The sequence below is a fragment of the Galeopterus variegatus genome, unplaced genomic scaffold, assembly GCF_000696425.1.
Source record: "Galeopterus variegatus unplaced genomic scaffold, G_variegatus-3.0.2 Scaffold2075, whole genome shotgun sequence".
Taxonomy (NCBI): Eukaryota; Metazoa; Chordata; class Mammalia; order Dermoptera; family Cynocephalidae; genus Galeopterus; species Galeopterus variegatus.
The window spans coordinates 198981-211771 of NW_007728186.1; the positions used below are offsets into that span (position 1 = coordinate 198981).

Here is a 12791-nt window from a genome sequence, read left to right on the forward strand (position 1 = left end):
TTGAGGTAAAGTTCACATAACATAAAATTAACCATTTTAAACTGAGCAATTCAGTGGCATTTAGTATATTCACGATGTTTTACAACCATCACCTCTATCTAATTCTAAAATATTTTCACCACCACAAAATAAAATTCATTAAGCAATTACTGGTACCCATTAAGCAATTACTTCCAGTTTCTCCCTCCCCTCAGCACCAGGCAACACTAATCTGCTTTGTTTTTATGGATTTACTTATTGCAATGGACTGGATTATGCTCCGCTTCAAATTCATGTGTTGAAACCCCAATATCCCATGTGACTATATTGGAGATAGGGACTTTAAGAAGGTAATTAAGGTTAAACGAGGTCATAACGGTGGAGCCAACAGAACTGGTGACCTTATAAAAAGATGAAGAGACACCAAAGCTCTCTCTCCGTCATGTGAGGACACAGAGAGAAGGCAGATTTCTGCAAGCTGGAAGAGAGCCCCCACCAGAACCCAATCATGATGGCATCCTGATCTCAAACTGCCAGCCTCCAGAACTGTGAAAAAAAAAAATTCTGTTATTTAAGCCACTCAGACTATGGTATTTTGTTAGGACAGCCTGAGCTGACTAATACGCCTATTCTGAATATTCATATAAATAGGATCATGTAACATGTGACCTTCTTGTCTGGCTTCTTTCACTTACCATGTTTTCAAGGTTCATCCATGTTGTAGCATGTATCAGTACTTTATTCCTCTTATGGCTGAATAATACTCTATCGTATGGGTACCATATTTTATTTATTCATCCACTGGTGAACATTTGAGTCATTTCCACCTTTGGGCTATTGTGATTAGTGCTGCTATAAACATCTGAATACAAGTATTTGTTTGAGAACCTGTTTTCAGTTCTTTGGGGTATATTCTTAGGAGTGGAATTGTTGGGTCATATAGTAATTCTTGGAACCATGTATTTTTGGTGATCAGATCCTCAAAGCTGTTTCTTGGTTCCCATAATGGATTGTTCCTTGAATTCCATAAGATGACCCCAGAATACACTCAATAATTTCCTTTTGTTGCTTTAGAATAGACATTTCTTACTTAAGCTAGAGTTAATTGCTATTACTTGCAATTTAGTGAACCTAAACGCACAGAGAATAAAATGCCTAATTTTTGGTCATGATATTATAAGAAAAATGGGCTCAAAGCTCTTCTTTCAAAGTTTTCCAGAGAGGTGGTCAATACCCCCTGTTGATAGTATTGTATCTTGATGAGATTCTGGAATCTGGTGTTACTATGAGGCTGTTGCTTAGATTACCACTTACCTTTGGGACCAGGCAGCATAGGACCTCACATTCAGAGCATATTCTAATTCAAAACGACTCCGTAGGGCTGCCACGTGGCTCCGGCCAGGCCCTCCCCGGCTCACCAGGCAGTCAGAAGAAGAGGAAGGAGAGAGAGACCCGCTGCTATTACTTGATGCAGGAGACATCATCTGAGTAGAAGGAGGGACAATTTCAATCGTTTAATAAATCCACCAGGTGTAAAGACACAGAATAGAATGTGGATTATTTTTAACTTCATATTCTAGGATTCCTCATATTTTAATTTCTATTCATCTCAGCTTGCTTCTGGCTTTTTCTTTCAACCTCTGGTGGCAACACCTGGATGGCTTAACTTCCTTTTCTTACACTGTTCTATGCTGAGAGCCAGCCTGTTAAACTTATGCTCATCTTTGTGAAAACACAGTAGGCCTAAATCAGATTAATAAAATAGATATTTAAAAGGTTACTATTCAATGATAAAAAGATTCTCCACATTCTTTGCTATGGCAATAAGATTCATGGCAGAGTTCCTTTAAATCATAGCTAAAATTATTCCCTTTACATAAAATAGATTTACACACTTTTCCAAGAATACATCCATTTTAGGAGCTAAAGTTTGCTTTAATGTCTGGCATGTGTCCTCTCATAGAGAAAAAGGCAATCACTTTGCCACATGATAGTTCTTCAGATGTTTAAAATCAACTGTTGGACACACCCTAATTTTCTTTTCTCTGCAGTAGGCATTTCTGGTTCCTCCAGTTGGTTTTGACATTACATGATTTTCAACTCATCAACCATTCTGATCTCTCTCCCCTAAAACGTGTGTCCCAGTTTTAATTATTCCTTTAAAAGGATCAGGGGCACAGCTAGGTACCATTTTAATTTCTTTGGCCATCTCAAAACAGAAACAATTATATCTTTTAGTCTGTAGCAAGACAGCCGCTTCATATTCTAACTCCAAAGGAACTTAAATGGTCTGCTAACATTCATGATGCTGCTAAACCATGTCTCTACCATGATACTTTTGTTATTGTTTATTTGACTCTGATGCAGGACATTATATTTACTCCTGTTAAATTTATCCTTGTTAGACATGTCCTATTACTTATCCTCCAAGATATTCTAGAATCCTGCTTTCGGATATGTTCTGTCCCTCTCAACTTTACTGTGCCTGCACGTGTGATGAACAGCACCCCCTGGACTTTGGTCTAAACCACTGGCAGAAAAGTTGAAGAGTAGAGAGGATAAAGCCTTATGGAACTCCAGAAGTCAAGCCATTTTAGTCTGACTGTGGCCCTTTAATTAGTACAAGCCAGTCCAGCAAACTCTCTTTTCATATAACACACTCACCTCTCCTGGGGAGAAAGTATACTAAGAGATTTGAATGATATAGCACAACAAGCTAGTTTAGCTACCATTGCCACTGTTTCTGGAATCCACCCCCTATCTAATGTGATGTTTCCCCAGGCTCGAAGTAACCTTGCCCAGTCAAACACAAAGTTTCAAAGTAAGAGGATACTTGGAACTCAAGCCTTAGACGCATCTCCTAACACCTAAAGCCTCTGGTAGATGCTCTTGTCCATAGAAATTGCTGAAGCACCACCAGATATACTACTACTGCTCCCCACTTTTTATAAGTTTCAGGGCCTAAGAGAAGGAAACAGAAGTTTTATGTCTGAAGACTGAAGCTTCCTTCTACACAAAGGCTTCCTCTTTAGAAGTTCCATGAAAGAGTCATGAGACAGAGCCACTTGCTGCAGGCTGCAACTTCCAATAGACTAGTGGCTCGTAATAGAGATTTTTTATTAAGGGAAGATAACTTTTCTTAGAAGGTTCCACTGTGAGATTTAGTTGTGCAATCTTGGGTGATGCTGTTTCCCCTCATTTTTGCCCCTTCTCTTCATATGCAGATGTATACATGATCCTATCTGTGTGATGTCCTTTTCCCCTTCTCCAGTGGCACTCATTTTCCTTTGGGAATATATTATTTTTGAATTAGTCCACTATTATGAATTATATTTTGAATTATTATTTTTGAATTTACCTCTCTTGCCTATTTTCAAATGCTATCTCCTGACTAGGTGTATAAAAAATTAAGGCAATTACAGAGAAAATTAAAGCAAGCAGCTCCTTGATATTAAGGGAAGAAAATTCCATTAGCCTGATTACCTACATATATCACTTTATGCAACATATGCGTGGTGTGAAAGCAATGCCTTCCAATTAATTTATGCATGTATTTTAGTGATAATTTTTCCCTTTCTTACTGAACTTAAGAGGACAATGGCTTAACATTTTAGCTTACGTTTCACTGTATGTGGGAAATTTTGTATAGAAAAAAATTGATTTAAATAATTACCTTCTAATATACTTGTTAAACTTTCATATATTTACATATGAATATTTTAAGCCAAGCATGACAGTGTCCATTTGCCTGCATAATAATTAGTTGGAAGGGCCCAGATTCACTCCGAATTTGTCTTTGCTACTGTAGATACAGCCAATTCTGCTCCAAACCCTAGAAATATAATGAATAGTGTGAATACGAATGGAGTTATGGGCTCTCACTGTAACTTTCCATAAGTGCCATCTCACCTACATTCTCTGTCACCCTTGGATATTCAGGGATTTTTTTTTATGCATGTATTTTAGAAGTGAAAGTTCTTACCTCAATGTTGCAGAGACACTCTTCTAACTTCATAACAACTTCAGAAAACTCAGGTCTTCCCTGTAAATAGAGAAAGGACTTTATTCCCTTAAGAATAAAAGAAAGGAAACTCTCTTTGGATTTTAAAATTGGGTATTTGCATTTGTAAAGAATTAGATTAACAATAAAGTATATTTTTACTTAAAATACACTTGTATTGAAGTGTTAATTGAATGTTCATTTGCTGTTCGTGGAAGGATGTTGAGTCTCTCTCTGATAAGAGTTTTAAGTCAGCATTTGTAACTACATTCAGATAATGAAATAGTGGAAAAGCTTTAATTAGCTTTGCATGTTTTTTAATGGCAGGTTTTCCTCTTAAAAAAGAAAGAATAAAAGTGAATGCTAAAAACTATTAACTATCTCAGTGCCTTATACTGCATACTGTGTGTGAAGGAGAAGAACTGCTAAAGCTCATCTTATAATTAGCTTCACTTTTGGGAAGACCATCTCAGATTCAAAACTAAGATCAAGATGGAAACCTCATGACTGCCATATTTCAGAGTTGAAGATTAGATTTTTATCTTCAAAACTTCAGTTAAAGATACTGTCCATTATGAACCTCTGTGTCACATGAGTGTGGTTAAAGGAACATTTATTGTATTCTGATTATATTTCAAGCTTTGTTCTAGTTGCAAGGGACATAAAAATGACTGTGGATCTCTGGGAAAAATTCTTGAAATCTTAGAAAATGTTGGTCTCTTTTGAAGAAATTATATGCCTCCTTTTGTCAGATCATAAGGTCTGTGTATCCTATCATTTCTCCCTTTATGGAACTTTCACTGCTAGGAGGTGGAGAGCTCAATTTAACATTCCGGTGCAGTAACAAGCTAATTTGGATTCTTAGTAGGACAGTTTCTCCCTTGATGTCTAGCCCTCCCCTGAGGACACTGCTTCCCCCAGAGCCCTCTCAAGCAGAAGCTGTTTCCTCTTGCACACTCCTGTCCCTCCAGGTTGGTGGGGCGGCGGTGGGCTGAGAGAGGGCCTGCGTCTTCCTTGCTGTCACTGTTACTTCCAAATGGTTTCTCCTGTAAACACCACCAGCTTCTCAGGCTAGTCCACAGACTCACCCTCGCTCTTCCTCTGAAGGTTTTAAGGATTGGCTCACTGTGGTTAAAACTAATGTGCTTTCATTCTCCATGCAGATAATCATTATAATAGCCTGGTCTCTGGGATCCTTTGTTTCCTCTTCCCCATGAGTTTGTCCTCTACCCTCCCTTAGTCACTTAGCTCTGAGGTCCTTCCCTAGTCCCTGTCACTACCAGTGCCTGCAACACCTCCATGTTCTCTGTCCTCTCAGTCTCCATCAAGACCACTCTCTGGGCTCCCTTCTTTCTAGTTCACTTCTAGAAATCTGACTCCAAAATCTTTGATGACACTGTACTTACAAACCATTTTACCAGTTTTTTTAAAACTTTTTATTGTAAACATTTTCAAATATGCCCTAAAGTAGATATTATTCTACCTATGATGGTATTTCATAAGTCTCTGGAAAAATAGAGTTAAAAAATAATACAAAACTTCCCATGAACTTTTTGAAGTATCCCTATGTCTATCTCTTTAATCTATCATTTCCCCTGTTCTTTCTTTCTTTCTTTCTTTTTTTTTTTTTTTTGGCTCATCTCCTCATCTTTTCACTTTCACTCACCTCACTTTTTCACTTCCCTCTTTCCTATCTTAGATTTCATTGGCAATCACTTCCAATTATCACTCTCATCCACACAGCCTCAACTCCTTTGCCCTATCTTGCATTTGTGCACAACTGAAAAAATCCCAACCTTGATTCAATCAATCCTGACCTCACTTCAAAATCATGACCCTCTAACCTCAAGTGCACCCTTAATCCTGCCCAGAGAGCCTATTACATATTTCTAGCCCATCCACTCTCTCACACTCCAGATTGCTAATTTTATCTTCTCATCTCCTCTGAAACCTCTAGCTCCCACAGCTACATTGACCTACCCACCTATATCCAAACCTACATAATCTGCTTTCACTTTTGTTTCTATGGATGAATTTTGCTTGCTTCTATCTGAGGTCAACTCCTTCACTTGTGTGCTCCAGTGATAATCCTCCCTTCTGTTTTTTTTGTACTGTTGATGTTGCCTCTCTACTGTTTTATCCCCATCAGCATAAAGACACACTATACATTCTTCCATTTTAAAAACAAACAACAAAATAAAATTCTTGACTTCTCTTCCTCTTCTGCTACATTTCTTGGTTCACATTTACAACAAAATTACTCTAAAGGGCTGTGTAAATTTGCTGTCTTCAATTCCCCTCTCCCATTTGCCCTTTACCCTAGTCAACTTTTGTCCTAAAACACTCTGCTGAAACTGCTCTTGCAAAGGCTAAAGGCTACACAATTGCTAAATTCGGTGCATGAGTCTCAATGCTCATCTCACTTGGCAAAGCATTAAATACAAGCAATCATTCCTTTGTCTCTGAAACACTTTCTTCAATTGGCTTTGAGGTCACCATTTCCTCACTGTTTTTTTCTTCTCTCACTGGCTCCTTCTTAGTCTCCTCTTTCGGTTCCATCTCTCCTTCTTACCTTTAGATTCTGGATTGCCCCAGGACTCAGTCTCTACATCTCTTCACTCTATTTAGAGTTAACTTGTTGAGAAGTTAATTCAGCCTCATGCCTTTAAAAACAACTCCCTGATCTGTATCTCTAGACCAGTACTCTCCCCTGAACTCTAAACTCACACATGCAATCGACTGCATTTCTAGGGCTTTCCCATTTCAGTAAATGGCAATTGCATCCTTTCGGCTAATTGCAGAGGCCAAAAACCACAGGATGATCTTTGACTTTTCTCTTTATTGTACTTGCATCCAATCCACCAGCAAATCACACACTGGTTCTACTTTCAAAATGTTTCCAGAATCTGAATGGTTAAGTAACATATTGTCAACCCTCCCAAATATAACAACTATAAACTCTGGACAAATGTAGAAGGCAGTTACGTGAAAGCAATGGAGAGTGAATAAAAACAGGCAGATCCCGGAGAGGAGTCACTTAGAAGAAAGGAAGGGTATGGATTAAGTTTCCAATCTTTTTTTTACAGCATTCAGTTTGAAGGTAGACCCCATCTGCATCTTCAGAAAGTTAAAATTCTGATGGTTTGCTTTCTTGAAAAACCAGAGAACAGAATTTGGGGCAACCAGAGTGTATTAGCTATCATTTTGTGACAAATTACCACAAAGCTAGTGGTTTAGAATAATGCCCATTTATTATCTCACAGTTTCCATGGGTCAAGAGTCTAGGACACATTAGCTCAGGGTCCTTTGCTCAGGGTCTCACCAGACTGAAATCAAAGAGTCAGCTGGCACTGTGATTCTCATCTGAGGCTCAGGGGCCTCTTCCAAACTCATTAGTTGTTGGCAGAACTCATTTCCTCTGGTTGTATGATTCATGTCCCAGTGTTCTTGTCAACTATTGTCCAGGAAAGACTCTCAGCTTCTAGAAGATGCCCACAGTTGCTTGCCATGTAGCCCCCATAGGCAGTTCACAACATGGCAGTTTGCTTTTTTCCTTGTCAGCAGGGCACATTCTTTGACTTTTTCCTCTGTGACTAGCTGGAAAGCTATTCTCTGCTTTTAAGGGGCTCACCTGATTAGGTCAGGCCCACCCAAGATAATCTTCCTTTAGCCATATGATGACCAATGATCACGGGAGTAATGTATCATCATATCCACAGGTTCAGTCCACACTCAATGGGAGGGGATTACACAGGGCATGTACAACAGGGGACATGAATCTTGGGGTCCATCTTAGAATCCTGCTTATACACAAAGGCAGTAGAAAGGGTGGGGAGATCCTGGAAGAAGAAGCCCCAGAACCCTTATGTAAATTCTGCCTAACTCTCTGGTTGACCCCAGAACCACACATGTATGGGGAAGACCCTAAATAGCACAGGTAGGGCTAAAAGAAATGAACTGAGATAGGATCTGCTGACCCTGCAGGATATTGTTCTCACATTGCCAGACTGGAATTATCTAACTCTTATTCTCTGCCTATGGAAATCCACTGCACTTCACAAGTCCCAACTCACAAGCGACATCCTTCTTAAAGTGTCCAAGTAATCCCATAAAATACTTTTCTACCTTTATTTAGACTTACTTTATTCTTCCTTGTGTTACAGCTAGGTATTTACATGTCTATAGCACTAGTTAGAAAGTGCTTCAAGGGTAAGCAATGGTTTATTTACTTTTGTATACCTGTCATGTCCCACCAGCTATTTTTAGCTCATGTTCTTTCAATTTGAGTGCATCATTATGATAAAAGTCACCCAGAATCTGCCTGCCTCTCATCCCTCTCTAAGCCACATCATCTCTTGCTTGTATCATTGCAACTGCTTTCTAACTACTTTTGCTGATTCTGCTCTTTGCTGATTTAAAAATGTTCCCAACATAGTAGCCAAAATGATAATTTAAAAATGTACTTTGGATCAAGCAATACCACTCACAAAAGCCTTCAATGACTTCCCATCTTGTTTGGATAAAAAGCCAAGGTGGTTGCATTCACCTGTAAGGAGCATGATAACCTGCTTCTGCTGTTCTCCAGCCTTCCCTTCCTCTTGCACACTGCAGTCTGGTTGCACCAACCTCCTCGTGCTGAACCCTCCATACCCTCGGGGACTTTGCACTTGCTATTCTCTCCACCAGGACTCACCAGTGCCTTCACTTTCTCTGGCTCTTTGTTAAATGTTACCTTATCAGAGAGTTTTTCTTGTTTTACTTATCCCATAGCACTATCACCAGATGATTTCATACATATTTTAATGTTTATTTGTTTGTTGTTTGCATCCCTTCATGGAATGCACACCCCATGAGGGCAGGGGTTGGCTGTCCACTGCTCTATCCCCAGTGCCATGAACCATTCCTAGCATGCAGAGGTGCTCTACAAATACTTGTTGAACAAATGATAGAATTAATTTATGTTTTCTTTACATTTTATTTTGTTAAACTATCTTATTGCATGGATAGAGAGTTTTATTATAATCTGTTTCATATTTTTGTTTTTTTTAAAAAAACAATCAGACAATACATTATAAATGAATGGCCTATTTTGAATATAAAATCAAACTGTTAATATTTCCTTGGGGGCTTGAAAAAGCATAAGAATAATGGTAAAGTTTAAAATTTACGAAACACTTAGAGCATTTCACTTAACTCTCATGATACTCTGTACTGTAGGCAATTACTATTATTTTAACACATGAAAAAGCAGAAAATAAAAAACTAAAATAATTTATCTACCATGTGTAGTCAGTAAATAACAGAGGGGAATTCAAAGCAAGGTAGAGCCTGTGTTCTTAACCTTCCATCTACTCCCTCCCTAAGCGTGGTATCTAAATCTGGAAGGAATAATAATTCCATGATAATTATGTAACATTCAGTGCCTGAGATGGGCTTCTGCATACTAGAAAGAATGCTGGATTGAAAGTTAAAGACTTGGTCAGGTACCAACTAGTTATGTGATTTTGGATTAAGCATTCTGAGCTTCAGTTTTCTCAGTCTCAAATTGGTTTTGAGAAGAGACCCAAATAAGATAATGTTAAAGCACTACAAACTGTAAAGTGTTTTGCAAAATAACTTAATTTCCTAACAATCTATACTATTGGGTGTGCCCTGGCTGTGAGCTTTCTGAATTTATGGTCCAATGCCTTAACATTTCAGCTTAAACTCTTTGCAAATTAAAGATTCTAGCCATTTCCCTGGCATCTTGTGAGAACACCAAGCTGCCCATTAAACGGCAGAAATCACCAAAATGCCTCCTGAGCTGTAAATACCGGAGTCATGAACAATAAATGTCAACATTGTGACATGCATTGCCCTCTGCTTTCCTTTCAGGTGGATGCCTCGCACTCTTTGCTGTCATCCTGCGGATGGTGACAGCTTGCCCTGCATCATGTGTGGTGTGTGCCAAAGATGTAACCCTCTGTCACCACCTAACCTATATAGTAGGTAATAAAACTAATAACTTTAAAAAGCAGTATTCAGTGCACCTGGCAAATTCACTGCCATACCTTTCATTGTACTGAGTGCTCTCTGGACTCAGCCTGAAAGAGGTAACCCTTTAAAGAGCCAGCCCTTTACAGTGACTGAAGCGACTAGCAACATTATTTTATTTTCCTGTTCTTGGTGGTCTCAACCAAAACTATTTCAAAACCTTTAGAGGTAATTGAGATATTTTGCTATTGCAAAAGAATACCACCATTTCATGCAGCTACACACTTAAAAGGACAAAATAGACCACTTTAATTATATTTTTGTCCACACTTTTTGCAGATTTGAACCTCACCTCCGGTTGGAAGAAATATAAGTGAATCAGAAACCTGAACTGCAATTGTTCAGCATTAGTAAGATTAAGTGATGTACCAGTGAAACAGATTATTATCAAAGTGCATCTCATTTGGAAAGTCTGGTCTTTTTTTATTGGTGGTAAATGAGCTGTAGAAATGCTAACAAGATACACTGCCTGTATTCATTACATATTGCTTGCTTAAGTCAACAATTTAATAAGACACCTTATTAACAAATTTGAGGAGAATATGATTTACATCCCGATATCCAAGAAGAGATAAACAAGCTATAAGCTCTGCCAGTGGAAAATTTCAGAAACAAGCCTGAGTTAAGACAGAGTGGAAGAAAATAATTTCTTCCATTTCTAAAATCCCCTGCCTTTATGAGAATTAGGTAGATATTATCATCATCTCTGACAGAGAGAAAAGGAAGGTTTCAGGGCTAGTTGGTGTGTACACTGTTTCTGATTAGAACTGAAAACACTTAACCACTAAATCCCCAACCTCTAAAATGGATTTCCTGACTTCACTACATTTTTTTTTCTGATCAGCGATAGTTGATGTCTATAAGAAGCAAATATTGCTCATCCACACTGCTGCATTTCTATATCTTCTCATTTTCAGACTGCCCCATTTGTGAAGTTAGATTTCATAAACATAGAGAAGTAAATAGATGACTTGTAAGTGGAGTTTCTGTCTAGTCTTAGAACGGAAGTAATTGACAGAAATCATAGCCTGCTCATTCAGAGTCCACAAATCCCTAGAAGACTGGGGACCCATAGAAACAAAACTTCTCCATCTCATGTCAAAAATAATGATGAGAGGAATAAAATGCCAAACCAGCCAGAATTAATAGAATTTAAATAATCAATAATAAATGGTAAAAAATGCACCATGATTTAAGTTTGCTTGTGCTGCAGAGATAGGAGCAATTTTTCCAAAAGAAGGCTCTCCGAGAATTCTTTGTCTTTCACACTTTTTTAATCTCTTTGTTTCAGCAGTGCAGTCTGAATTTCCTAAGGGGACTGTGATTTGCTTCCCCCATGGTTGACTCTTCTAATATCACCTGTAGACCTCTTAGGGACAATGGACTCCTCCATTCTTATGACACTGTCATTTGCAGTCAAAACAATTTTAGCATGATAAAGATTTGTTACAATAACTCCTGATTATAATACATCTTTATTGAGTTAAAACGCTTTGATTTCTAATGACAGAGCAGTGATAGCTCTGAGGTGATTATGGTGAAGGGATTTAACAGTTGGAAGCCCTGAGTACCACCTGTCATCACATGATGAACTTCATTGGAGGGAACAGATATTAGACAGGAGGTCAAAGTGGCCCAGACTATAATGAGAACCCCACTGACAGATCCTCCAGTTGTCTGGAGAGAATATAGATCCTTACCAAGTTGCCAAGTTTTAGCCTGGAACTAGAAAGCAGAAGCCAATGCTTCTTCGCATCCCTCCTCAACCTACACCTTTATGTTTGGGAGAAAATATGATTGACTACACAGAGTGAATATACATTGCTAGTGGGAAACTGATTTGGAAGCTCAGATGTTGGCTCGGCTCTTAGGTGAATCCTTGGGGCAGCAAGACTGGAGCAGGTCAGTCCACAGCTTCAGAGAGAGGAAGTCTGAAAAGCCACCTTCAAAATAACATCAGTGAAGATGTTTTAGTCTGTTTTGTGTTTCTATAACAGAAATACCCGAGACTGGGTAATTTATAAGGAAAAGAGGTTTATCTGGCTTACGATTCTGGGACATCTGCATCTGGCGTGGGCCTCAGGCTGTTTCTACTCATGGCGGAAAGTGGCAGGCAGTTGGCAGGTACAAACAGATCACATGGCGAGAGGAAGCAAGAGAGAGAGAGAGAGGGGAGGTGCCAGGGTCCTTTAAACAATCAGGTCTCACAGGAACTAATAGAGCAAGAACTCACTACCCCTCCTCGCCCAGGGAGAGCATTAATCCATTAATGAGGGATCCGCCCCCATGACTCAATCAGTTTCCAACACTGACACATTGGGGATCAAATTTCCACGAGTTTTGGAGGGGACAACACATCCAAACTCCATCATTCTGTCCCTGGGCCCCCCAAACTCATGCCACTCTCATATACAAAATACAATCATTCTATCCCAACAGTCCCAAAAGTTTTAGCTTGCTTCAGCACCAACTTAAAGGTCCAAAGTCGAAAGTCTCTTCTGAGATCAAAAGCAAAAGTCCTTCTAGCTGTGAACCTGAAAAACAAAACCAAATTTATCTACTGCCGAGATACAATGGTGGAACAGACATTGGGTATACATTTCCATTCCAAAAGAGAGGAATAGGCCAGAAAAAAGGAGAAACAGGCCCCAAACAAGTCCTAAACCCAGCAGGGCAGACACTATGTCTTAAAGCTCCAAAATAATGTTCTTTGACTCCAAGTCCTGCATCCTGGGCACAATTGGGCATCTGGGCCCCCAAAGCATCAGGCAGCCTCATT

The 12791-nt window shown here is 39.0% G+C and overlaps 1 protein-coding gene across 1 annotated transcript in view; it reads right to left on the minus strand.

Moving 5' to 3' along the window:
* LOC103596698 (serine/threonine-protein kinase TNNI3K-like) overlaps positions 1–12791 on the minus strand; it is a 114153-nt gene that overhangs the window by 54327 nt on the left and 47035 nt on the right. Inside the window, exons 5-6 of the mRNA XM_008580392.1 lie at positions 3962–4021; positions 1294–1463 (exon numbers count right to left, since the gene is read on the minus strand). Of these exons, the coding sequence (XP_008578614.1) occupies positions 1294–1463; positions 3962–4021 (230 nt within the window). The remainder of the gene's footprint in view (positions 1–1293; positions 1464–3961; positions 4022–12791) is intronic.